General features: G+C 41.2%; 1 protein-coding gene and 1 long non-coding RNA gene across 3 annotated transcripts; both read right to left on the bottom strand.

The window, feature by feature from the left end:
• Positions 1–1,585: 1,585 nt before the first annotated feature.
• Positions 1,586–22,849, bottom strand: TRA2B (transformer 2 beta homolog). Of its 2 annotated transcripts, XM_030027977.2 has the most exons (9): positions 22,709–22,849; positions 15,510–15,643; positions 11,265–11,427; positions 10,229–10,417; positions 8,807–8,922; positions 7,453–7,536; positions 3,569–3,631; positions 2,846–2,919; positions 1,586–2,000 (listed from the first exon to the last, which is right to left on the bottom strand). In XM_030027977.2, exons 1-9 carry the CDS (start codon positions 22,742–22,744, stop codon positions 1,990–1,992), a joined length of 870 nt encoding a protein of 289 aa, XP_029883837.1. In that variant the 5' UTR covers positions 22,745–22,849; the 3' UTR covers positions 1,586–1,989. The 2 variants fall into 2 exon arrangements, with proteins under 2 accessions (XP_029883837.1, XP_029883838.1); XM_030027978.2 differs by lacking the exon at positions 1,586–2,000 and having other exon boundaries at positions 2,838–2,919.
• Positions 15,762–22,702, bottom strand: LOC121233589. Its single transcript, XR_005933347.1, has 2 exons — positions 20,741–22,702; positions 15,762–16,182 (listed from the first exon to the last, which is right to left on the bottom strand). It is a non-coding gene; the product is annotated as an uncharacterized LOC121233589 (long non-coding RNA).
• Positions 22,850–27,160: the final 4,311 nt, after the last annotated feature.

Here is a 27,160-nt window from a genome sequence, read left to right as displayed (position 1 = left end):
GATACACTATGTAGTGTTTACCCAAGAACTTTTAAATCCAACAGATAACTTAATAGCTGAAAACCAGAATGAGTGATTCGGTGCCAATTTTAAAAATGAGAAATGGACATTAGAAGCAGTTAATGAAGAACCTTAAGTGCAACTTGGCCTTCATGGGGACAGCAAATAACTGGTTATTCCCAAAAGAAATGGGATGTAGCTCAGACAGTATGCAAGCCCTTACCCTGGGATCACCTCTGGTTTCTTTGTTAGGTGGACAGGACTACTACAGTAGTTCCCACCAAATAAAAATCTGGGGGTAAAACAGGCTTACCACTTAAATCCCAACCTGTGATGCTTTGATGGGACTTTATAGCCAAGTGCCAGCACAGCAGCTCATACAACCTTGTTTTAAATTCTCTAACAAAAGGAAGACTGCAGGGACAGGCTCCTGATCATTCATCCTCTGGTGCGAGCTCTTGGAAGTCGTTGTATAAAGACCTCCAGCTCAGCAGTACTTAAGAGAATCAAAGCAGGACAAGTGTGAGATGGTGCTCAGAAAGAAATTAACATTTTGTTACCACATAAACCACAGTTCCCGAACTTGTGGAATGCTGTCTGCCATCCCCATCCTCCCTTCCACCTTTCTCTGAAAGAACAGACCAAGTTACTGAAAACTTCCATACAAAGATCTAACTTGATCTGAAAACTACAGTAAGACAACAGATGACGGAGGCCGCTGATTAGAAATAGCACAGAAATGCACGGAGAGCAGCTGTTTGTTCCACTACGATACAGGAAGAGGGGAAATCATCAAATAAAGGTCAAGAGGCTGCAGGTCCACAGGGTCCTGTAACTGCTCTCAGTCCATGAAAAAGGCGTGGAAATTGCTATGCAGGGAATGAAGTAGAGGAAGTTCAAAAGCAGAGAAGAGTGGCAGATGTAGCCTAGCGTTTCACCACTCTTGCACCGTTTTCTAGGTCCTCCATGCACAGTCACCATCAGAGCTATGACAGGAGGCTGAGTGAAGTTCTTGTCTGACCAAGTACCTTCAAACCTTGCACAGAATTTTCCTGTAAGCGTATAAACTTCATGAATCCAAGTAGGCAAAATGGTACTACACTGGTAGGAAAGCATCATTTGGGAGTTTTATTGCATTTTAGCTGCACATGGGGATAAAGTTGTACTCTTTAAAAGAAGGACAATCATCAGTGAAGAAATAAGAAAAATCAAAGTAGTCTAAATGTTATTTCATTGCCTTCTCCAAGTGTATGGTTACCTACATCCACTGAAGCCTTCTCCTTATTTAAAGGTCTACATGTTATAGGTGATAATCTGCTAACAGCTTACCCATCTCAAAGCTCAACAGCATTACCAAGAGTTTATTACAAGTCTTGCTCCATGCTCCTGCTGCCACACAATTTGCACAGGGACTTCTCTACACACAGGGTTTACGTACTTGAAGGTATTACATTTAGAGAACAGCTACCCAACAACACAAAATTAGGGTCAATTTTACTTCTGGGCTTTAAACATTATTCCAGAATACATAGCGTAAGTGTTGTAGTCTCTTTTCAACCTGTAACTTACACTTGGCAAAAGTAAGTAGGAAAAGAAAAACCAAACTTCTTTTTATTTTATTTTTCACTTTTTGAAAGCATTTTACACAGGTTTTGATCTTCAGAATACCTTGGAATCAGTAGAAAAAACTAACTGAACAGTTTGTCTTTACAATAGAAACCTTTCAGGAGTCAAAATTGAGACTAAAAAAATACATGCAAAACATACTCCTTTCAAAACACAACTTGAAACAAAGCACCAAACTACACAAATATGCAGAATGAAACAGCATTTAACATCACAGAAGTAGTCTTCATAAAAGGTGTAAAAGTCACCTATTCACTAGGCACTGTTCACTTGTTTAAACAGAAGAGACAATAAAAATATTGTCCACAAACTTGCAATTTCAACTCAAAGGCTGTAGCTAGAAATTCCTCTACATGTCATGCTTTAATAGCGACCTGAAAGAAAAAACAAAATACATACACCATTAGACTTCCAAGAATTGACAGATTTTTAAGAGTTCTGTCTAAATTCACTGCCACCCCTCAAGTCTGCAGCGAATTTGAAAGTCTTACGATTTGTCTGTGACAAAGTCCAGCAGTCAGTACAGTTCTGCCAGTGTAGAAAAACTCCAATTCCTGTCATATGCCCAGGGCTGACGTTTCAGCACAATGAGAACTCACATTGTAACTGTTCCCTACGTATCAGTAAAAGCAGTTACACTTGTTTTCATTTGGACACAAAGGATAAACATGAGAACACAACCTATTCATTCACCCTGTATCCATTACAAAGGGAGTATGCTAGGAATGCTATTGTGTTTTATTAACTTTCAGCCATCAAAATGCAGCTTTATCTTCCATGCAAATAAGCAACTCAGGGGAAAAAAAAAAAGCACTGTTTGGACCTCGGACAAAGTTAACCTCTTCTTTAACAAGTTATGTTGGGAAATTTAGTTTCAGTGTTATAACGTGCAAGGCTTGGGAATTCGGCCCTGCTGTCCTAGAGGTAACCCAAACTGTCAGCTTACTACAAAATCCTGTTTTAACAGAGTTTCAGAGAAAGAAACAGTCCCTCAGACTTTTTAACAAGTGGTATTATCTAGTTTATTTTTTTGCAGACTAAATATTTGCTCTGTCCTCGAGGTTGCCAGTTGCTCAATGAAACATTAAAGGGAACCGTGGTTCAAAAAAAAAACCAAACCTACACTGAAGTCAAACAGTCTTTATGGACACAAAAGCTCAAAAGAAGTTCAAGCAAAGTAGAAATTTGCTTTTGATATGCAAGCTCTGAGTCTACTTACGAGGTGAATAGGATCGAGATCTGGATCGAGATCTGTAGCCCCCTCGGCTGTAATAGGGGGATGGTGATCTCCTCCTGTGAAAGGGGGCAACAGAAACAATCCCTTTGTTAGAGCCTGCTGCAGATGAGTGGCAGCAACTTTATGTGGATTTTCTTAATACTCTTTTTATTACCGTGTCAGAGCAATATTACTCTGGTCTAACAGAAGAAATACAAGCTCTCCTGCATTCACAATGTGACTACATGTGATTTTAGTGTTTCAAGCCAGGAGCATCCCAAACAAGCAGTGCAAGCCAAATCACTCCTTAACTTTTAATCTTAATTATTTGTTCTGCAATGAAGAGTTCATTTGACTAGCTGTCACTGCTACAACCAACCTCACTCCCAAACCCCTCCAATCCAGGCACTCCCAAGTTTTGCATTTCCTTGCCTAGTTCCACTAATCTCCTAATAAAATAAAATAAAAAAATCCCCCAACCATTCAGGACATTAACTTCTTGGCATAAATCACAAGTTTTTCCTGCACAAAGCTGCACTACCCTGTCCCTATACTAACCTTTGAAATGAATTGCCCTGCTCACTGAAGAGCTGCAAGTACTCAGCATCCACCCAGTTTCTGTTAATGTGTTTAAAGATATCCTAGATTTGATTCACAGAATACTCAAAAAATACGTGTAAGAATATTTCCACTGTTGACCAGACACTGAAAGCTTTCCTATCATACCTGTAAAACTGATCCCTGTCTTGAACAGCTCTCCATCCTCCTCCTCCTCCGCCACCACCTCCTCTGTGAATACAAAAGCAGAATGACTTTTGAAAACTTTAAAAATAAACACAAAAGTTCATTGTACAAGCAAAAAGCATCATCAAGCACAAGAAAATGATGTAAAGACAGGAAAACATTGGTTCCTATATTGGATAATGCTGAATTACTTCCATTATATTCATTTTTAGGTATCTGTGGAATGAGTTGGCTAAACTCGGTGTCAAGGAGCAGTTAAAGAGGACTCATGTTCCAGCTGACCAACATTGTATTTTACAATGTCATACTCTCCAACAAGCAGCAGCTTAAGATTGGTACATAGCCTCCGCTTCTAAGGCCATTTCTGTTCTCAGATGCTTACCCACTCGAGGCAAGCAATTTTACTTAATTATTTTTAAATTAGCATGATCAATTCACTGTCCTGAGGAAAAAGTGGATTCCAGGGAGGATGCAGAGAAAACCCCCCCCCCCTTACATTTTAACACTTCACAATCATGTTTAAACGAGGGCATTTAAGAATTTGAGGTACAGCTTCTCCTTTTACAGGAGCTGCCTAGAACTGAAACAATACATTATAGTATGTAACAATATTAAGTGGTTGGGCTGGTACCTCCACAGATTTAGATACAGCAAAGCATTACCAGGAGGAGACTAAATCAAGTTTGGATTATGGAACAGTCACTGCCACAGATGCCTCACAGCAACTCAAAAAAGGCCATAAATCACATGAAGGACAAGGAACCCCTAAACACCACGCTTTCCATCAGCAGGTCTCCCTTTTAATTTTTTTTTAAAGTCTTCTCCATTTGGTAGATAGCCAGTGTGCAAGTTAAGTTTTTTTAAGGTTATTCTTCAGTTTATAGATACTCTTCCAGACAAGATTAAGCATCCCATGGCAATGAGGAGAATTAACATGACAATTCCCATCTGAAATTGTATTTCCCTTAAGGCTTCATAGCACAGAGGGCAAGGAAGGGAAAACCACAAAATTGTTACCAATTGGTGTTCTAGGGTGGAGTAGTAGTATGCAATGCTATACTGCATCTTTAACAATTCTATCTTTCCGTTCCTCAAGGAAGTGCTTGTGACATACACAACACTATTCTTCTCTCTCCCTCAAATGACCAATGCCTGTAGGATGAGAAAGTAGGTACCTAACCTGGGCAGACCATGCTATTTTAAAAGTAGCCACACACAAACCATTTATGGCTTACTTTCAATCTTTCAGTATCTGCTATGGAAAGACATTATAAAGGTTCTGCAGTGAGCTTTAAAACACTGGGGTGGGTTTTTTTGTTGGTTGGTTGGCTATTTTTTTGTTTTGTTTTGCCCTGCCCCCTGCCCCCCCCCCCCCCTTTTTAAGATATGAATTGTCAATATTCTGAGTATTTCCACCCCAAAGCCCTAGTTCACAACAAACACAGGATGGGAGAGCGTGTAGGAAGGTCAGAACATCACCCAGCACATAACTGTCTCAAAGAGCTGGACTAAAGCATGGCCGTGAATTCTGATAAAGCTATACTCAGACTAGTACACCAACTGAAGTAGTCCATCTTCTCATATCACGTCTTACTAGTCTGCTCTTCCTCATCTAATGCATGTACTCTTCTTTTATGTTCAGTCACTACCATAGTCTGCAACAATTCTCACTAGCATGCACCCAGAACTGATGTAATTACAACTTCTGATAATGTTTTACAAGCATCTCAGCCACTGTTTGCTATCAGGAATGAAAAAGGTAACACTTGAGCACTGAAGACTTAGGGTCATGCCCACAATCTAAACAAGGAATAAACTACATTTTAAGAACATGCAAGCAGCAAACAACAGATTTCAAGGACAACCAGTACACCCTGACCGACCGTTTATGAAAGAATAAGGAAATCTGTACTATGAAGAAGTGCAAGACGACAGACCGATGGTGTAAAACTCTCACCAAACACTGCATAGCCCCACATCTTCTACTGGTCCTTAGGTACCTTTGCCATTTTTATAGGTTTCCATCAGAACCCCATACAAAAAAATGGAAAGTGGGAGAAGCAAGCTAGAAACACCACTTAGCAGATTGCTTAGCAGGCTATGTTGCAAGTCTTTTCTGTTCCCCAACACTTTGGCGAGCTGCTTCAGTTAATTTACCCACTAGATTTCAGTTAATTACTTTTAGTACAGTAAGTGAGACGAGGCTATGTTAAGTATCCCAAGCAAGTTTTTGTACCTTGTGCTCTGAAACAAACTGAAAGTTTGGTCAGAGAGCCATCCACCACATATGAAAGCCTACACACAAGTCCTGGCAAAGTAAAACCCAACGTATCTTGGTTCTTGTATGCCCAATATCAACTTCAGATTTTAGCTGCTATAGTCCTCCAAAATGTTCAAACCACTGATGTTTCAAGAAAATGGATTGCTAGAGGCAGAGAAGTACCCTAATGACTGCTTCCCAGAAATGTGAGCAGAACACTTGTCTCCTGTGTTCACAGTGATGATGTAGAGCACCTTGATGCCATCCCTGCCCCCAGCAGCGCTGAAGCACTGTAGAAGCAAGGCATCTGATTTAAGGGACAACAGCAAGGCAGGGAGGGGAGAAACAGATTGGAAGCAATGCCAGCAGCCTGGGAAGGAGAAAAAGTGGCTGAAAGTAGTACGAGGGGAAGGAAATTACTGCCCTCAGTCACTAACAATGGCCATACAGCTACCAATACAAGTATAAAGATGTTATTTTCTTCTACACCTAGAAAGCAACAGAAGAGTACACTGAAAGCTAAGGTCACAGAATTTATTATTTCCTTTGTCTTTGACCTATAATGTGACAATGCAGTCGAATTCATGTATTTCCATAAATACATGGTTGCCATCAGGGAACAATCATAAATCCACCCATTGCTGATGCATTTAAGCTTTGCAAGCCACTTAGAAAGTATTGCTATAGAATTCTGCAACTACAGGAATGTTTGGTAATTGCAGACAGAAAAAATGAGCTCTTATCTTTGTGGCCAACTTAATAGTGTCCCAGAAATTCACAGGGGACAAGTCTTGTTGGCAGTCATAATGGAAAATGCAGAAGACAAACTTGCTCTGTCACCAAAACCAATTACATACAAAATCTATTGAAAACATAGTTGGTATCAACTTTACTAGCCCTCTGACAATGTATATTGCCACCTGAATATTCACCTCTTTTAGCTAACTACTATGCTGTCAAACACAGAAGTTTAGACTGCAGACAGACAGAAATAGGAGGTCTGAGTGCTTCAAGTAAAACGCACTCATCCAACCCGACAGAGTATGTTAAAAAAGAAAAAAAGCTTTTTTAATGCAAATGTCCAATACAGAACAGGTAATGTTCCAATCCCCGGTTCCTTATTTTTGTCAAGATTTGAGGTGCCATAATTATTAGTAGGGGATACTGGTGACCACTGCGATTTTCCACTTTTTGTCTACTGCACTACGCTCAAAAGATAAGTTGGCACTGTAATATCAACTCAAATATTAGATCTGCACCTGTATTCCCACCATTTCAATGCTAACAGATGAACCAACAAAAGATTATTTTAAAATCAGAATATAGAGAACATACATTGTTTTTCAAAACTTAATGCAGATTAGAAACATTATGAACTAACTCATGCCACAGGTTAAACATCACAAAGTATTGCTCAATCTGACCAGTCTGATTTGTACTGAGCAGTCATTTTGGTAAAGATTTCATAGTAAGATTCCAGAATGACAGTGAGTGCAAAAATATTTTGGCATACATATGTAGGATGAACTGCTTAACACTTACATAGGTAGAAATGTAGATGAGAAAGCAGTTTAAAAGGAGTTGAATATTACAAATATTGCCTCACCTGTATGACCTGCTGTAATAGTCACGATCATCATACCCTCTGTCATACCCTCTGTCATAGTAATCTCGTCGTCGTGAGCTGCCACTACAAGTAGTGAAAGAGAATTACATTTAATAAAATATAAAATATTGTTTGCAGTGCTTTGCAGTAGGCATACAGTCAGTTATAGCGTATATACCATTTTAACTGCGTTATATTATTACCTTGCATCCTCACAGTTGAAATGATTGTAACCACTCCTACTTTCCCATCAGTGCAGATGGAACAGAACTACTTAAATAATTGCTTTTTAAAATGCTTGAACTTTAAGACAGCTACTTTCCTCCTTGGTCTGAAACCTCTTAACCTTTCAATATCCCAGACACATGAGAAATTCCATTCAGTGACAACTCTTCATTCACTTTTAACTCTCTGAAAACTCCTTTTGGAAGAACTTTCCAATTAAAAAACCAACCTGCAGTCTCAACACAACACCAACTACATAACCACCAATACCGTAAGCTGAAAGTCTTGGGAAAATAACTGGGAAATGACTTGGGAAAACAATTTACATTCTTGGCAACTTTAAGTCAAAAGCGTACTCTGTGGATAGGGCAAAGTGCACCACACCGCTGCTCAATTAGTATTTGTTAATTCACTCTTGAAAACTTGAGCTTGTAAAAGACATTAATATTTGAAGGTACAGAGGACAACAACAACAACAAAAAAATCTTACTGCAGACTTATTTAAATGTTTAGATAGTTATGCAGCCCAGACGTGAGCTAAGGAACACAGGTTCCTGCTCGCTGTAATCCAGGCCTGACCCTAGATCAGTCACTGACAAGTGCTACATAATGTAACCCCTCCTATCCAAAGAGCTGGAAAGATATGCATTACTACTGATGGCTGTCCACATGCAGGTTTTTTGTTTTTTTTTTTTTGTTGTTGTTGTTTTTTGTTTGTTGTTTTTTGTTTGTTGGGTTTTTTTTTTTTATTCTGAAGAGCTTCCTTTATCAGTTGAGTTTTTTAGTTTTCAGAAGCTTTGCCAGATAACCACATCAGTGTTAGCACAGCTCTTGTTAAAGAGACTTTTTTTTTTTAAAGTAATTAGGCATCAACAGTGATTTTTGTATTTTAGTTTCTAGTACTGAAACATCCACATAATGTACAGCACACAAGTCATAAGCAAGGAAACAGCTTTCAGAACAGTGCATTAATGCAAAAGGCTCATAAAAACTAGGAAATCCACACAGAATCAGGTCTCTTAGAGAAGATACAGAAAAGTTTTAAAAAAACTCACAGTTATTACAATTCTGTTTGGAATTCTGTTTGTTTCCTATTCTGGTTTGGAAAAAACCCACACAGGTAACTTACTAAGTGGGTCTTCCCATATAGATTCCCGGTGTAGGTGTGTGAGGTCTTTTTGTTATGGAGAAGTCTACCCGGATCCTTCTTCCATCCAGCTCCATTCCATTGGCACGTTCCTTTGCCTAAACAGAGTGATAGAATACAGTAAGCTGTAGCTATGAACTGTATTACCAAGACAAGTTTCTAACCACGGCTTCAAGTATTAAGAGAATTCCTAAAATGGCTCAGTTGGGATGCACACCTAAGTTTCACTTATTCCTTATACATAACACCTAACACAATCAGTAAGACATTCTAGGCCAGCTGGATGTAAGCTTCGGTAATCACTTAAAACATGACTTATATTGCATAAAAAGCCTGAAAGAAACATGATTTAACAATTCTTTCAGTATCTCTGTTTCGAACGTGATTAAGAGGAACCTTTGAACATGCTTATGTAGGGACATGTAACTACTCCAACGCACAACATGAAGCAAAGCATTTAGAAGTTAATAAAAGACTGTTATGTTAAGCTTTTTCTCCTCCAATACATCCCTCAAAACCTACCATAACCTTGAATATAGTAGTATCTGAGTCGTAAGCAAATCTGAAGTAAAAAAACCAAAACCATTGGGGTTTTTTCTGCCAAGTAACAGGACCTACATCCAAAGCTCCAACCTAACATGGAAGCCTTCATGCCAAATTTGGAAAAGACAACACCAGAGACTTCAAGTAGGGGAATTTATGCAGAATATAAGCCTAGTTATAGCCCATAAGCACACTGCTCTCCAAGGGCTGGCCTGAGTGTAGAATTCTATACCTGGCAAGTATAGAATTCCCTGTTCATTCTGTAGCACTTGTAAACACAAATCCCACCATCTGTTACACGGTATTGACATTGCTTCGATTTACTGAATCCCTTTGGGTTTCCCATGGACATCTGCAGGCACCAGGAAGCCATGTACAGTCTGGCCTTTTATTTTCAGAAAAGATTCCGCCCGCCCCCCCCCCCCTTTCAGGTTGAAGCATTAGAAGTCAGCCGAATGCATGTTAGCACTCCTAAAGAGAGCTCTGAAATGGCTGTCTGGTCCACTCTGAACATGCCTGTTAGTAAATACAAGATCACATGTGGAGTTAGGAAGGAACTCTCATCTCATAATTAAAACAGAGAGCCTGTGTTTCTATTTTCTTTTTCCTGTTGGCATAGTTTGCACTATGGCTAGCCTGAAGTTTGCTTTTGTGAATTACACAACAGCTCAGCCTGCACAGGGTCCAGTATTCATGCCTCTTCACCCTCTCCTCTGGTACACAGTAGATATCTTTTGAACTAAGACTGACATTTATTGTGAGGTGCCAAATATTTTTTAGGCCCTGAGTTTCCTGTTACAGAATATACATCCCAGCAACTGAGAACACAGCAAACGTCATACATTCTGTACCCCAACCTACTTCCTTAGCATCCTCAACGTTTTCGAAGTACACAAATGCAAATCCTCTGGAACGCCGAGACTGCTGATCATACACAATGGAAACATCGGCAATTGGACCATACTTGGAGAAAACTTCTCTAAGATCTCTTTCTGTGGTGTACAGACTCAATCCAAACACACCAAGACAACAGTTTGGGTCAGGATTTGCCTAAAGGAAGGGACAGATGGATATTAGAATAAAATTGCTTCTATTTGCAATACAAGGTATTTAACAAGTTGTGACTGTCAGAGCTTCAAGACAAAACAACAAAAAAAGATACTGCTGAATTCAGGTTGGGTTAACTTGCTAATAGACACTATTACAACCAAACCTACAGATACACAAGCCTCCTTTCACAAAAATACTTTGCATTTCTCAGGGTACTGTACAAACTACAGTTACAGCACATAATAAGTACTGTATTTAAAAGTTTTCCCTCCAAAGGCTAGCTGGTGACTGTTGAATGCGGAGACACATATACACAGAGGCCTGGATCACATCATCATTTGTGTTAGTTATCTCTTCTTGCCCCCTACTTCAGCACAAACCACACCACACTCAGCCACCTGAGCCTGTAAAGCAGCTAAAAGCAAGCTGGTTTGCATGCTCATTTAATAAAGACACCATCAAAACAGCTTTTAATGAAATGTTTTATTTTCCCAAGCTTTCTAATCAAGAAAAACACAAACATTTCTACCTCCTAATTCTAACCCCATCCTTCGCTGCATACATTCACTCAGTTATTACTGCAGATATACTGACAACAGCCTGCACTGGTAGCACTTCTAAAAGCATCTGTTAAAAAACAAGACACCCCCACCCCACAATCCTAAGCAAACTTATGGAGAGCCATGGTTTATCAAAAGTCAAATGGCAATTAACCTCAACGTCATCTTTTAAATAGACCTGAGCGGGAAGCAGAATGTTTTTCTGGAAAACCCCAATGAATTAATTCAGTGATTTCAGGATGTATTCAGGACTATGTATGAGTCATCTACTTCTGTAACAGACATACCCTGTTTCCAATATGACGTCTGCGAGTAGACATGGGTGAATGACTGTGACTGTGTCGTCGCCGATAATCCCGACTGTAAGACCTACTTCTGGATCTCCTATGAGAGCGGGAACGAGAGCGTGATCTTGTGTAGTGTCTACGGGAACTCCTCCTTGATCTAGATCTGAGGAAAAAACAGAAAAAGGTACAGTGTTGCATTCGTTTGGTTTTTTTCACCCTTCAAAAATACGTCAGATATTCACAAACAAAAAGCCCAAATAACCATTTTCTAAAAACCTGCAATACCACATGATTCAGCTATAATCAATTTAGTCACTATTCTCAAGGACTGTGCGCTAAATCTTTACAATTAGATTACTGTAGATGCTCTCAGAGCATTTCTACTGCAGAGCAGGAACCTCAACTTCCATTTTAGTTAGCTTTTAACTTTCTCTAACAAGGTTATCCTAGTTTGACACAGTATATGCTTAGAATATTCACAGCATTTACAGTAGCATTTAAGTAAAAATAGCTAGGGTGGCTTTCTTTTAAAGAACAGAAAAAGGGAACAGGAGTAAATATGACTTAACATAAAGCACGCACGATTGCAGAGGTGCACAGTTCTGCTTATTCTAGCACTCAGAATAGCACTGCTTTCAGTGACACTGAAAAGCAAATACACTTTTTTCACATTGCATAATTACAAGCACAGAAGTCTGGCAGATGCCCCTGAAACAGAGCTTAACACAACTGAAGAAATTAAGCTGTAGTAGGCTTATTTACCTTCTGGTATTTCAACAGTTATTTAACATTAGTTGTTCATCAATGTTTACCAGTTCACGCTCCAAGCATGTTTAGGCAAAGGTGCAACTGCTCACTAATTTCAGCCCAGGCCTCCTCAGAACAGTTCCAGAAATGTTTTCTGACAGCACTAGGTCTGTGGAGATGAGGTTCTGAAACACTTCAATTCCTTCCACTAAACCCTCAGCCCTCCCAACACAGACAGCCTTATTGAAAAGCTGGGCAGGCACTTAAACTGGAATACTACACCTGAGCTTGGCCTGCTGATGGCCGTCACTGAATAATCTGCATTCCACACAACTACAAAGAAAATCGCTGCAAGGCTAAGAAGTGCAATAAACAGTTTAATATTCAAAGGCTCTTAGTCATAAATTGTTAATCTTCTGACTCGTTTGGGTCTTAAATGTCCTTCCTCTAGTTTGTGGAAGCCAAGGTAGTAAGTACTGACCAAGACCATAAGCTACCATCATTGCACAACTGTGTTTCACAGTAATATACCACTATGCTAGCATGAACGAAGTCCTTAACCTGAACCCGTTTTTACTCCTGAGCATTTAACAGCTTCTTACACAGTCAGGATTTCTCACTAGGTAAGTGTCACCAGACAGCCAAACTGCACAATATACACTCTGTACATTACAAGCGTCCTTAAAAAAAAAAAAAACACGCCTTCAACCTCATCAGAAGTGAGCCAGCTAAGTTCTGTCCTCCTCAACTTGAAACATGTATACATGTCCAGGAGAAATTACTTCAGCATGTCCCATTACGATACTTCTAACTATGTATATAGAAAGAATAAATTATTTTTGGCAACAGAAAGTTTAAAAAAAAAGAAAAAAAAAAAAGAGAACTTCCCTGAGGTGGGGAAGACAGTAAAGACAGACAGAAATAATAATAATAATGATAAATAAAAAAGAAGTTCAACACATGCATACAGCCACATTTCAACCGCTGACATAGAGAAAAACTGAAGGTAAACACAGAACTGATGGTTCCAGGTAATAGAATACACCCATTACATTGAACAAGAGCAGGACACTTCTAAACCAAGCAATCCATTATGTGAGAGAACAAGGCTTATTTTAAATAGGCACTGCTCATATTGCTGCCTTAAATATCGTACTGCCATTCTCCTTTGCTGCAAAGTCACCGTAGTGGAAAATCCTATTCCTTTGTTAAGAATTGTTTAGACTTCAGTCAGCAAAGATAACAAGCTTGCTATGCTGATGATGAAAACTTCAATAAAAGCAGATTCTTATATCAAGTACATCCACACCCCAACTGATAAATACGCCAGGACACAGATTTGTTCCCAAATCAAAGTTTAATTTATAAAGCTGGTAACTCAAAAATACATTTGCAACAGAAACTGCCAAGAAATATGAAAGGTCTCACAATGTTATTTCTCTGGTGAGAGCCAGTTAGATGACCTGCTCATGATCACATCCAAACGCATGACGGCACTGAAAACAGATATAAGTATGTTGGTTTTAAATATGTGCCTTGACACAATTGTGCCAGAAATCTGCTAATGAACAACTCTAACTCTGCAATATACTTCCAGTATTTCCAGCCATAGGCATTTTCAAGACAGCTGTTAAATGCTCAGGAAGCCATGGGAGTCATAAGCTTCTACTTTTGTACATCAAAAAGTCACTTCCCAGGGTATTATTTAAAGGGTGATTTCTTATAAGAGTGAACGGTTTGCCAGGTTTCTCGTAAATTCTAGATCTTGCATTTGCTTCTTCCAGCATTTTATACAATTTATGATTGCGTTCTTACACAGTATTATGGTTATTCTGCAAGTGAGAAACATGGTGTAAGAGTATGGAATCCCTAGGTGTTATGGATTAAGGTGCAGAAGGACATGCTGGGCTAGGTCCTGACTTGCTTGTTATTTTAAAATTACAAGGTTCCCCAAAGGTGGGGTGCTGTCTCCATCCTCAGAGGTTTTCAAAACCCAACTGGATAAAGCCCTGAGAACATGGCCCGAGCCCACAGCCGACTCTGCCTTGAGCAGGATTTTGGACTGGACCCTTCCTGAGCTGTCCTATGAATCTCTCACTGCTAGCAATTCCAGAGGTCACTGACTTCGTACTATATAAAGCAATATTACTCTACCAAGTATTTATTAATTTAATTTGACATACTTGCTTTTGCACTACAGGGATTGCCAAGTGCATGATTTGACACTTGTGACTATGCCTGAAGCACACAGAAGAGACAAGCTCACTCCTTTACTGTCAAAATTTCCCATGTATTTTCCTTCTCACAAAAGCCTTTCAAACTGATCACTTTGATCTTGCAAGGAGATCTAAACACAGTATTTGATAGTGTTTTCTGTCCTGGGTGATCACTACTAGCACAGTAGCTTCCAGCATTGTCATCCTTCCTTCAGCCTGACCCCCAGGCTTTGGCAGGCCTAATTCATTCCTTATATACATAAAAAGTATATTGTGAACAGCTCAACTGAAAACCCCACTGCTGAAACCGAAGTTTTTTTAACCTGAATGCTTACGAATGAGTAAAACTATCAACATATTCATTTCTGTATTTAGCACTCAATTATCTAGACTCTATGGAAAATAACATTATTCACCCATGTACAGGTTTTGCCCTTCTATTAATTCTTTATTAAATATGCACCTCTTACATGACACACCTGGTAAACCCTACATAAAGTGGCTAGCAGTGACGTTCATAGTCTTATATCTGGACTATCAGCATATTTTATGTCTCAGTTATGTCCACTAACAGTTTCAAGAGGAATTGTGTCACTGCGCACAGCTTATTTAGCAGATAAGGACAGGTAGGTAATACGGTGCAAAAAGCATTTTCATAGTGTACATTCGTGTTTCCACGTAACAAATACAATTAAGTAAGCTACTTTCTCCGCAACTTTTTTTGAGAGCTTGGAAAGCTGTCTAATCTTTAAAGCTTTCCAGCCTGTTAATTTTCAAGGTAAATTAATATATATTTAAAAGGTCACAGATGTCTGTTGAAATTCACATCTACCTCTACTGTTTCTTTTTCATGGAATATACCGTTAACTACTCCAGAAATATCATTGCTTCCAGTGAGAAAACGTAATACATTCATGTGACCTAAAATGGAAAATCTGCTGATGCGTGTACTTCTTTTAATGCACAGAAGAACTAAGAAGTAGAGTTCCTAATGCTTCATACTCAGAAACTCTAATGTAATGCCTTAAAAGGCAGATCACTTCCAAACTGTACCAGCAGAAAGCCTACATAGCCGACTACCTCTTATAAAAAGCTGCAAAAAGATCTAACTTGATAGTTTAGCTTTTCAAATCTTGAAACCACACGTCCCCCTTTGGATTCAATGTCCACAGATCACCAATTATCTCTGGAAACAGAATTGGGCTAAACTGGATTTCAGTTCACCTCTGACATAATCATCTGACTTGCGAAGAGGAGGAAGAGGTAAAAGAAGTAAACTCACCTGGATTCAGACCTGGATCTAGATTTTGACCTGGAACGCCTGGAATCCTCCTTAGATCGAGATCTTGCAGGGGTGTGCCTCCCCGACTTGCCAGACCCATGAGCACTTCCGCTTCTGGAAGCAGAACGGGATTCCTGCACGCAGATATTGAAAGCCTAATTTGTACACAATTTCTCGTTTACCTAAGGTCTGTAAACAAGCTCCAGTGAAATAAATGGTAAAAATTCATATCTATGTGTCCGGGCAGTTGGCATTAGAACTGCCTAGATTTTTAAGAAGTTTTTTTTTTTCCCTGGTAGACACTTCTTTACCCTGCATATACTTTTGCTATTAAACAGATAATGCATGCATGTTTAGCAAAATATACAGGGACACATAAACAGACTAGTAATTACTTAGCGTAGTGCTTTCAGATTCCAGATTACTTCTTATCTTAACTTCATTTTTATTCCTTTTCTTCATTCTTCCGTTTCAAATTCTGACTTCTTTCATCTTCCCCACTTCACACAAATTGCTCAATATTCTACAAGTGGGACTTCTGGTCTGATAATTAGCATGCATTCACTTTCTTTTTTTTCAAATTTCAGCTTCACTTATTCCTGAGCTTCAAATAATTCTCATTTATAAAACTTGTCAAATGGCGACTTCCGCATTTTCCTTCTTCAACATTAACCTTAATAGAAAAAGAACAGGATGAAGAATATTTAAAAACTCCAGGATAAAATCTAGTGCCAAAACTGAAACTAGAAAAAAAATGTTTTGTGGACTTTTACTATATATGCAGTTCAAGAATTGAATCTACCAAATGCCCTACTATTTTATAAACAGATTCAGTCAATTCAGTTTAACTTAGTACTAAGTAACTGAATTTGCTATTTATGCCTGTATTTAATAGCAAATGCACAGTGGATCAACTGAATATCTACTAATGAATTCTAGCATTAGGAAACTCAAAATACTTTGCACTGTCAGCCACATACTTCGACAAAATCAACAAGAAGTGACCTTAAGTAAAGTCCCTACTGCAGCCAGAGATGACTAACTGATGTGCTTTTTGAATGCAGAAAGCACAACATGGTTGGTCTTTCAATGACTTACAATTATTTTAGTTTTTGGGACATTCTTGCAGTTTAGAAGGCCTAGTTTGAAGGTGTATGAGCACACTCAACCTACTCTTCCTGCACAAGTGAGATTACGTATGCAGACTTCACACTCCCAAATCATAATTTTCCACCGACCAAAAATGCAATTCTGTGCAACACACTCAAACACTGTTCTGGAATAATACCCCATCTACTCTATTATTTACTTGCAATCTTCTTTGGTAATGATATAACCTAATTACCATTTTCAACTTTTATATATATATATATATATATGTATGTATTTTTAATCAGTATAATGCTTTTAACTTCAGTCACATGGCTTAAAACACTTGGTTTGAACACACTAGAAGGTATCTCTTTCAAGATATTAGAGAAAATTTAAAATTCAGCAGCAGAATTCTATTTTTTCCTAAAAATAAACAATTCTAAATTTTGTGTCAATTCTGATAAAGAATGCTCACTAACAACACTGGAGTAACAGATTTTTTTCAAAAATCACTTGCTGTATCTTTGTAACGTCTCTTAAACATGAACACTCAACTTAATGGGCATTCTGTACTAAGCATTCAGAAATTCATTTGCTAACCCAAAATTTAATCATGCTTAAACCACTTCCATACAACTTAAAACAAAGTTTAGCTATTTACAATTGCCTACCACGTAATACTGGGGAACAGGACATGACTTGCAGGAGAAAGCAGATTTTCAATACCAAGAGCAACAGAAATAATGCAAAGTTGGTCAAGGCCATACTCTCCTCTGCAAAAATGTTTAAAGAGGTGTTCTGAACTATAGCCACCTCATATATTAACCCTGCAAAGGGCAGTGCAAATATTGAGAACTAATTTAAGTTACAAATAACAAATTTAACCTAAACCGACTACTACCTTCAAAAGAAAACAATCCATGGAGATGAGTTCTGAGTTAATGTATTAATTTAGCCATAAGAAGTCTTCAACTCTTTTAAAAAGGGTTAGACAAAGCAAGATTGAAGAAGGGCTAAAAACCAAAACTAAAGTTGTTCTTGATTTGAGGAAAAATATTTCTGTTCAAGAAACGTAACTCTCTGACAGATTCAGGCTAGACAGAAGCCGCCATATACTGAAAAGGACAAGAAATGCACAATGGCAGGGAAGCAGCAGGGAGGATCTTGCCCATAAACATACCCCATATCCTTTAGTTTTTAGAAGTCAATAAGCTTTCAAGAAATCAGTAGAGAAATGGTATTAGCATAAGGAAATGAGTGAAGTCCTCACCTATTTGATATATTTTTTTGGACAATCTTTGGTATATTATGTTAAGACTGATGTAGAAACTGGACACCTAGGATCTGAGAAGAAACTTAGGAAGAAAAAACCTTAAGACAACTGTATATCTAAATCAGAAAATGAAACAGCTGGCTTATTTTCAACAAGCTCCTTTGGACTTTACAACATTTTCCAGTTTTTAAACATCTACATTTTGTTTCCAGATCATCCTTCTTCAAAGCCCTTATCTTCAATCTAATACATTTTACAGGATTATGTCACTTCTTTATTACTTCCGGCCTCAAAGGAATTCATTGCACCTCACCTGCTCCAGATATTACTAAGACTGGTAATCCCTAAAATTCAAAGTTGTTACCCTCCCCACCCCAACCCCCAGGAAATCCTCCCTACCCAAAGTTTCAAGCACCAGGAGCCTGCAGCACTCCAAACTTAGTTTACTCCCCATTATACTGACACCCATTGAAGGGTCACACAGGCCACTCTCACAGCTCATTTAAATTGCAGAGTTTCTACTATCTAGTTTTCTTGTTCTTGATACATTTTCTTTCTTTCTCTATTTTTTGCTCTTTCGCTTTGTGAATTTCAATTTTTTTTTTAAATGCCAAAGCAGGCTCCTGTCATGGCATGCAGGAGAGAGAAGAAGAAACAACCTTCTTTATCCTGCCTGTATTCAAACACTGCTGGTAAGCAGATCAAGACTGGTGTTTGCTATTAAATAACCGGCTTTTTTTCTAACCTTGAGTTTGTGAAGCATGGATTTTAAAAACTACCAGATCCCTTGATCTTTACCAACAGTTCTCCCCCTTCATCAGGCATTACTGGAATTCAGGTGGAAGCCCTTAAGTCTAGGCTTGTGGTTTCCAAACTATTCTTTCCATACTTTAAGCACATTAAAACCAACATGTAATACTGAAGGGACGATACTTTTATTTTAACACCTCTAAGCACATCCATAAAGAAGCAGTACAGTCATCTACTCTATAGGCAGGGAATGTCACAACAGCAGGATTATTTTGGGGGCAGTAGGTAGAAAAGGTTTCCACGGACAGAAGCAGCTACGAGGTAATTTAAGTGAGGACCATGTGTTCTTTGCACTTCTGAGAACCAGTTTTTCCTCACAGGAATACAAGCTACAGATTTCAGTTACTTAACAATGTAAGATACAGGCAAATAAAATTATTAGTATTTTTTAAATCCTAAATCCCTACAAACTTACATATTTCCACTTGTTTTCCTAAGTAAGGGTGCAGCCTCACATTACACATTAGCAAATCTGCAGTCAGATTTATTCAATGTATAATTGTGCTATCTTCACATTCCTTCAACCTCTCTACTACTGAATTTAGCAATTGATCCAACAGAAAAATAACACCTTTTGCCTCTCTTCCCCCTGAAGCACAGAGTCACCAGATCAGATCACTACGGGGGGGGGGGGGGGGGGGGGGGGGCGGTGCAAATCCACTCAGAGGGAAAGCGGAACATCCCCTTTCCACAACAGTTTCCAAACTCCACCAAAAAAAAAGACAAGAATGTGTTTTGAAAAAAAATCAAGCTAACAGACCATGAGCACGGAAGCCCAGCTTCCTCCCACCACCTCTGCCACTCGTGCTGACCCTGTGGGCTCATTCAGTGCACTAAGCTGGCAAGAAACTAATCCATCAGCAAAAAGTAAACTATTATCTGACAGCTTAGGGTACTGAATCAGCCCACCAAGAAGTCCAATCAAGTGCCAGCTGATGAAGGAGGAACACAGAAAATGACCTATCCTTTTGGTAGCATCAAGCTATCAGATTGTTTCTAAGCTTTTGAAACTGCTTTCATAGACCTTCTTCCACAACTTAGTAGTAAAGTCAGCATTTTTGAAAATATATGTGTTAAGTACCTTCTAAGTAGATCTATAAATTGAGCATTTATACCATTCAAATTACGCTGATAAAAAAAAAAAACAACAAAAAACCTGACTACCATATTAAACAGTTTCTGATCAGACACATACCAAATAATCACTATCAGTATTAACTAATTCACAGGACGAGACTATTTTTTCCTCTAACTAGTCTTCTTTCCAACCCTTCCATGCCTGAATCACATGCACCTCAGTGAGCACAATTTCAATAAATGAAAACAAAAAAAAGTGACTTGGAAAAACGTGGCAATTATTACAACATACTGACAGTATTTGAAGTAATGGTAGCATTTAATAATTTAGTCTCTTCAGTTAAAAAAAAGTTTCCAGCGTTCAATCCCACTATGGAGTATAAACTGTAAAAGAGAATTTGACTGGGGATTTTTTTTTTCTTTTTAAACTGTGACATAAACCAGTTTAAGTTTGTTTTGCTGCTGAAATAGCAAGTCCCATTACTTGTGAAAGCACCTGGTATTTCTTCTTCATCCCCAATGCTGATATTAGGACTCATGGCTACACAATCAAGTCAAGCCTGCAAACCAATGCAGCTGGAAACAGAATCAGAAAAAAAATTCAGCTGATTTAATTCCCAGATTTGACTGACTGTACAAATACTAGTACAAGGGAGAAAGTGGGAACACATTTTCAGAAGCACAGTTCTTGTTGGCAGCATGGACTTGGAACAGCTTAACAGACAGTTGCAAAGTCATATGCTAGATTAGTTATCCAAACACTGTTTCTACTCTGCAGAGACTTCAGCACTTCCAGGTTGAAAGAGTAGAAAGCCATTGACTCAGTAAAATATAAGCCTTAAGTAAACAAAAAATATCATAAATAACACTGGCAATCGCATTAGAAAAGCCACTCCCTGATCTAGTCTGAAATAGCAGGCTCGTAGCTCTATGGTTTTATCTTTTAGTTTTACAAACACGTACACTGCATACAACTTACCTATTTACGATTCACGAAAGTTCAGGCATAACTCATTTTAAGCCTTGGTGAAGACTGCCTGCACGTGATTCATGTAATTTTTTTTTAAATAAAAGTATAGAAAAGATAAAAGAGAAAAGTAGGTGGGACAGCAACTGCAGTCCTATCATTCCCTGCACAATTATATTTCAAAAAGACTGCTACAAAAGTTTTAATATTTCCACTCATTCTGATTGAAAATACAATGCAGGTTATCCTGGCAAACTTGAGTAAAGTTAGGCTACCATCTTGAACTGGTTTTCAGTCCAACTTGCACAATAGCAATTAAATCAACTTTTTAAAAAAACCTACCACACAGAAATCCACCTTGAGCAAGTCAGAAGCAATACTCCCTCACTAAAAATATACCAGTTGTAAGAGTGACATGAAGACATCAAGATAATACTGGGGGTGGCACAAGTCTATTCTTTAATCGATATATCTTCCATCGTTCATTTCCATCTAGCATTTTTAGCTTCCTGAAGACCAAATTTTTCTAACCTAACCTACCTTGAAGTAGAAACACTCATACTATTAAAGATTACAGTGAATCTGAGTAAGACATGGCCATATTCGAAGAAAGACACTGCAAGACACTGCAATTTTGTGCTCAGAATTATGACTTTCTCTTTCATTTTTTTTGCCACCTCCAGTGAAGGTTTAAAATTTAAACTACTTATCACCTCCACAACTACCTCTGATGCTGCAATGTTAGAAGCTTACAAACTGATGCTGAAAAAAATAAAACAAAACACAGTATTGACCCCTGCACTGCACTTGTCTGTTGTAGTAAAAATTAAAGACCTCAAAGGAAAACAAGACTGATTCACTGAAGAAAAAACTACAGGTAACCTGTACTGCAGATTTACATTACAAACGTGAAGCTTAGCAGGTCATCTACTGCGATATTAGTAAAATTCCATCCAGACGGTAACATCTTCCAGCAACTATGCAGTTTAAGAGAACATGTACTGCACGTTTCACAAAGCAAGGATATTGGCCTAGCACTGCGAGCGTTCAGCTTGAGGTTTAACCCTACGACTACTGCAATCGCACTTAAATTAAGAGGCCAAGCCACCTGGATGCAAGGCTGCAACTACATCAAGAAGCTTCAAGAGTTAATATTTTACAAGCAAGCGCGAGGAGCAGCAAATTGGAACTCTAATTAGAAAGTAGTTCATCAAAAGCGAATTGCAACGCAGCTTTGGAGAGTATAACAAAGGCTCAGACTACTACCGGGTCGGCGTTTTCCTTCCCTACCCAGACATTACCTAACCGGGCTGGGGGACGGAGGACGAGGCACCACGGCACCAGCCGAGGCCGCCGCAGCCCAGCTGCGACCTCGGAGGGGGCTGAAGGGCCGTGCACCCGCAGCGCTGCCGCGGGAGGCACGGGGGAGCGGAGCCGGACGCCCCCTACCCTCCTGCCTACGCTGCGGTGGCAGCTGGCAGCGGCCGCCCAGCCCCGCCACAGTCCGTGCCCCGCCACGGTCGGGGCAGGGACGAGGCAGCCCCGGCGGGGAGAGAAGCGCCGGCGGGGGCGCAGCGGCAGGGCCCGGGACGCGCAGCTCCGCCGCCCTCGGCCATTTTGTCCCTCTCCGGCGCGCCCGGTCACCAGCCCAAGATGGCGCCGGGCAGACTCACCATGGAGCGCGCCGGCGGGCGGGCAGCTAGAGCGTCCCCGCCGCGCGCCCCCACCGCCTTCCCGGCCGGGCCAGCCGCCATCTTCCCCCCGGCAAGCCCCGGCCCCGCCGGGCCTCCCGCGCGTCCGCCGGGGCCTCCTCGCCCGCCACGCCGCGGCGGCGCCTCCCGCGGCGGCTCCGCCACCCGCTCCGCCCAGGCCGCGGGACGGGGACACGGGGGCGGCCGCGTCGCCCTAAGAGGGGCAGAGGAGAGGGGAGGTGGGGTGCGGGGGCCCGGCCGGGCAGCGCACTCAAGCTCCGTGTATTACCCGCTCGCCGTAGTTCTGCTCCCCGCTGTCGCTCATCGTCCCGCCGCACCACTCCCCGCCACCGCCGCGCCGACCCGACCCGACCGTCCCCGGCGCCAGCGCTCTCCGCAGAGGAAGTGACGCGACCCCGCGCGCGCGCGCCATGCCCCGCCCCCTCCGCCCGGGAGGTGAAGGCCCCGCCCCCCCGCCGCCGTGAGGTGGAGGCCGTGGCTTCTGGCGGCGGTCGCCGGTGGTCGCCCCCTCCACCCCCGCCGCGGGTTCGGGAGCTTCTCGGTCCCGGGGGGTCACAGCCTGACGAGTGACCCCTTCAGAGCCAGCCACAGTGTCGGGTGGAGATGGTCCTGCCTGCCCGGCGTGGGGAGGCTGCGGCCAAGGCCAGGATCTCCTCCTTTCCCCCCGGCCTGACCTTCCACAGGCTGCGCGGGCCGTGGGAATGGTTTAAAAAAATCACTGTGATTGCCAGGGGCTTTCTTGGAGGAGATGCCCAAGAGTTTTAAAGCATTAGTTTAGTGCAGGTAGGGATTGAATATTGGGATATTTCTAGAATACCCACGTGAGGGCAGCATAGCGTCACCGAATAGCCATTTTTGCTGAGGCCTTGAATTGTTTCTTCGTAAAACACGTACCACTGCGTCTGCGAGGAGTGACACAAGCACCTTTTTCTCCATCACAGGCACTCCGGATGCCACTGACTGTTGTCACATTTGTTTTATTTCACCCTGGCAAGACAAGCAGCACAAGTAAAGCACCATCATCCCCAAAGGGTCAACGCAGCTCTGACTGTGCAGGTATTAAAACAAGGACACCCAAATGGAGTGGACAACTGTGACTTAAAATACACCCCTTCAGTTTAAGCAAAATACCAACTTATTCATTGCTCTTGAAACCACAGCACTGTGCAAGAGTTGAATTCTGGAGACAGAAGGAGTATTCACACCTGGTCAGCCCATCCCAGTATAACCGTTACCCCACACGCTGCCACTGAAGGATGCGATCCCACTCCACGATTGCCCCCGTAACCATCTGACACGCCAGCAGCAATTATTTTTCTTCACTTAAATGCATTTTCTGTATAGGGAGAGATGGGACAATGCTCTGCGCACCCCTCCATTTCTGCTGTTAAACAAGCAGCGAGGCAGAGAGCTTGAACTGTCGAATTTTTGCTGCTGAGGTTATTCCCAGCGCCATTTGCCGCGCAGATTTAAGAGTTGGCAGCAATGTGTTCAAGCAGTAAAACTGAAAATGCCAGACAGCAGGCTGGCAGCAAACCGCAAAGTGAAGACAGCAATTTGACTGACAGCTTTAAATATTGGCGAGCTCTGCTGTGTGGCTAGCAGTTCTGGCACTGCAGATATCCAGGTGATGACTCCTGAAATGCCCATGGGGTACTCAAGCTCCTTTTCTATTAGCTTTGACACTCATGAGAAGAGACAAGCTGGAGGCTGCTTGGCTGCCTTCCTTTTCCCTCCCAGTCCCAGAACACAAAGATGAATTTATCAACCAAAGAGGAAGGTCAACAGTATTTTCACAGCTTTTGCTGATTTAAAGATACCGCAGCTTTTTTTAATGCCACTTTTCAATGGTTTCATCTCAATGCTTTGCTGTCATTATAGTAGAGTTAGTGATGCACTGCACTGTACAAAGTCATAAACAAGGGTGGAAGGATGTAGTCACAGAAAGCACCACTGTGATTATTGAATCACTGAGAACTCGAAGCTCAGAAAAATCAGTTTTCCCTATATGCTGCTTGTAACAGAAGGGGGACAAGGAGCATCCTGTACTGAAGGAGCAGGGAGAGACATCTGACCTGACCTGTCAAAGCTGGCTAATATTCAGAAGCATGACATCAAAGTTCTGGGTTGTCTTTAGAAACCATAACACTCACCCAAAATGTGTGGCAGAGAGTTTTGACTGAAAGCACCTGAACTCCTTTGGTTTGCTTTTGTTGTAGAAAGTTTAATAGCCATTTGTTTTCCAGCCCTTGGTCTATATTTATAAAGCTAGGCAGTCCTCATCCCTCAGAGAGGGTCCTGTGACTGTAAAAGCCAAATCTGGGCCCACAACACTCGCTGCAGAAGCAGGCATTGACCTGCAGGGTCTGCCCAACCCTCCTGGAGCTCTTCACTTTCACCAGCGGGCTGAGGAGACACCATTGGGGATAAATCGGCTGGAGTTTGCTACGAGTGAGGGCCTCTCGCAGATCCCCTGTCCCAGTGGCGACAGGCACCCCGATGCTCCTGAAAATGCTCTAAGTAGGAGAACAGGGTGCAAAGGAAAAAGGACAGCTGATCAGAGAGCGCTCTGATCCTTTCAATTCACATTTAAACTTGGTCAACCAAGAGCTATGGAAGCAAATCTACCTTCCGGCAAACATCTGAGCCCACTGTTCTCGGCTTCTGCAACAGTGACGCAGATGTGTGAGATGATCCCAAGGAGATTATCTCCCTGCTCCCAGAGGCACCCAGAGATGCAGCCCTTCCCTTCCCTTTGCACAGAGAGTGCAATTGGATTTAAGAGATGTTTTCTGGTTTGCTTGGGCCATTTCCAGCTTGCATTTCTACGATGTGAATATGCATTTGTGGGACTCCTGACCATGTTCTCCACAGCCATATTCCTGTCAGATTTTATAAAAACCACTTGTGCAGTAAAAGTAGCAGTCTCACACATGCTACGTCACCTTCAGGTGCAACTCATTCCTCAGAAGAGATCCCTCAAAATCTACAAACAGCTCAGGTCGTGCACTCTAGTTTCAGAGCATGCTTAGACATGACTTGGGTTCAAGCAGTGACTATTGTCTCCGTGCTTATTTCCATCTGCCCTTTCAGCAGCAAGGTGAGCCGGCACTCGGGGAAAAAGGTAGCAGGATCAGTTCTCCCACCTCCTTCCAGCAAAGAGCTGCACAAGTGCTTGGTCTGGCACAGTTCTGGGTAGCACACAGCCAGGAAGAAGGGGTGCAGTGAGATGGTGGGTGGGAGCTCACACCCGCACTGCCACTGAAAAGCTGTTTGAGAAACTGGACCGTCACCCTTGGCAGCAGAGAAGTCTAATGCCAGTTCACTAATTATTTTCGAGCTGGCTCACTCCCCTAAGTGGTTTCCTGTGTGCTCTCATAAGTGTGTTGGCGTGGTGTGCAGGGCAGTGCGGGGGCAAGACGAGGCGGAGGGGGAGCGGGGAGCTGTCGGGTTGGCTCTGCAGCTGCAGACATGTTGGAATCAGAGTGCGCCACTGAAAAAAAAATCATTTCATAACTTTCAGAAGTGCGGATTTTTTCATAGGCTGCAATTCAGTAAGCAAATGCCAAAGAATTAGCAACCCCGGAGTGAGCATTGCTATTGCTTTTTACATCATAAAGATCTATTTGTCAAAATAATAATTTTTCCTCATCTTGCATTACTCATGGGAGTGGATTTTTCCTTTACTCGAATTACATATGATATCTGTTAGTCATTTGAAGCTGATCATAGGCGGTTCGTCATTCTTGTTCAGCAGCCTTAAACGGCACAGGATAAAAAACCTTTATTTTCTGACATGTTTTACAAGAGCTATTGCATTTGTACTGTGCCCAGCATATACAAATTCCATTAGCATGTAATTCGCTAATTTGGTACAAGAGCTGATCAGGAACAGAAAAATACTGATAAAAACATATCAAATATATAGGGTGACTTTCATTCCATCAATCCTGAAAAGAAACTATGCTGGTGGATTTATTAAAAAGTATTCAAATGCGCTTGAAATCACAAATTTAAGGAACTTCCACCTTTGTTTTTTCATTTTTTCCATTGGTCTATTATCTGTTGAAAAAGAACCAGAAAAATTAACACCAAAAGGTCAATCTCGATTAGCATGGATATGGCTAATGCAAACAGCAGCAGTTCAAACAATGCTGAGTCCACTTTACTGCAGCAGCAGCGGAACCTATGGACAGACTTTAGTATGTTGCCCAGCTGGGGAACAGCTGAAAGGTTACCACCAAGAGATGATTTTGAAGCAGTAAGAGCAGCCCAGTCTGCTCCGGAGACCTGAGCAGCGTAGACATGAGGCACTCTGCTCCACTTGGGATCAATTTGGGGGATTATATGTAACTACTGCTGCCGGACAGTTTAAGTGCTGTTCTGGAAGCTATTACAGTGGCTCCTTGCCACAAAATGGTGTTTTCTGCTTAGGACTTCTCACTTACTCTCTGTTCTTAATCTTTCATCTTCACTTAAATGTCCTTAATCTTCATTTAATCTTTGTTATTCCATGACACTGACCTCCTGATGTGGGAGGTGAGGAAGGAGCAGGATTGAGAGGTGAAGCAACTGGGCTGCAAGGGACATTTCCCCTGCAAAGTGGTGTTGTCCTTGGCAGATCTGGGTGGAGAAGACAGTGCTGGTTAAAATCCCTTTACCTCCTTGTGCTCTTCTCCAGCTCCTTTTTAAAATGTAATTTAAAAACCTACCAGATTTG

This window comes from Aquila chrysaetos, chromosome 10 (assembly GCF_900496995.4).
Source record: "Aquila chrysaetos chrysaetos chromosome 10, bAquChr1.4, whole genome shotgun sequence".
NCBI classification, from domain to species: Eukaryota; Metazoa; Chordata; class Aves; order Accipitriformes; family Accipitridae; genus Aquila; species Aquila chrysaetos.
Note: the sequence above shows the minus strand (reverse complement) of the source record. Positions and strands in the feature narration are given on the sequence as shown.

What these genes read in the sequence shown, in the direction of transcription:
- TRA2B (XM_030027977.2), bottom strand. Translation starts at nt 22,744, where the DNA reads ATGAGCGACAGCGGGGAGCAGAACTACGGCGAGCGG. An exon ending in AGCAGAACTACGGCGAGCGG is followed by an intron (nt 15,644 to 22,708) that starts GTAATACACGGA and finishes ATCTGCGTGCAG; the next exon opens with GAATCCCGTTCTGCTTCCAG. An exon ending in GACAGGGATCAGTTTTACAG is followed by an intron (nt 2,920 to 3,568) that starts GTATGATAGGAA and finishes CCCCTTTCACAG; the next exon opens with GAGGAGATCACCATCCCCCT.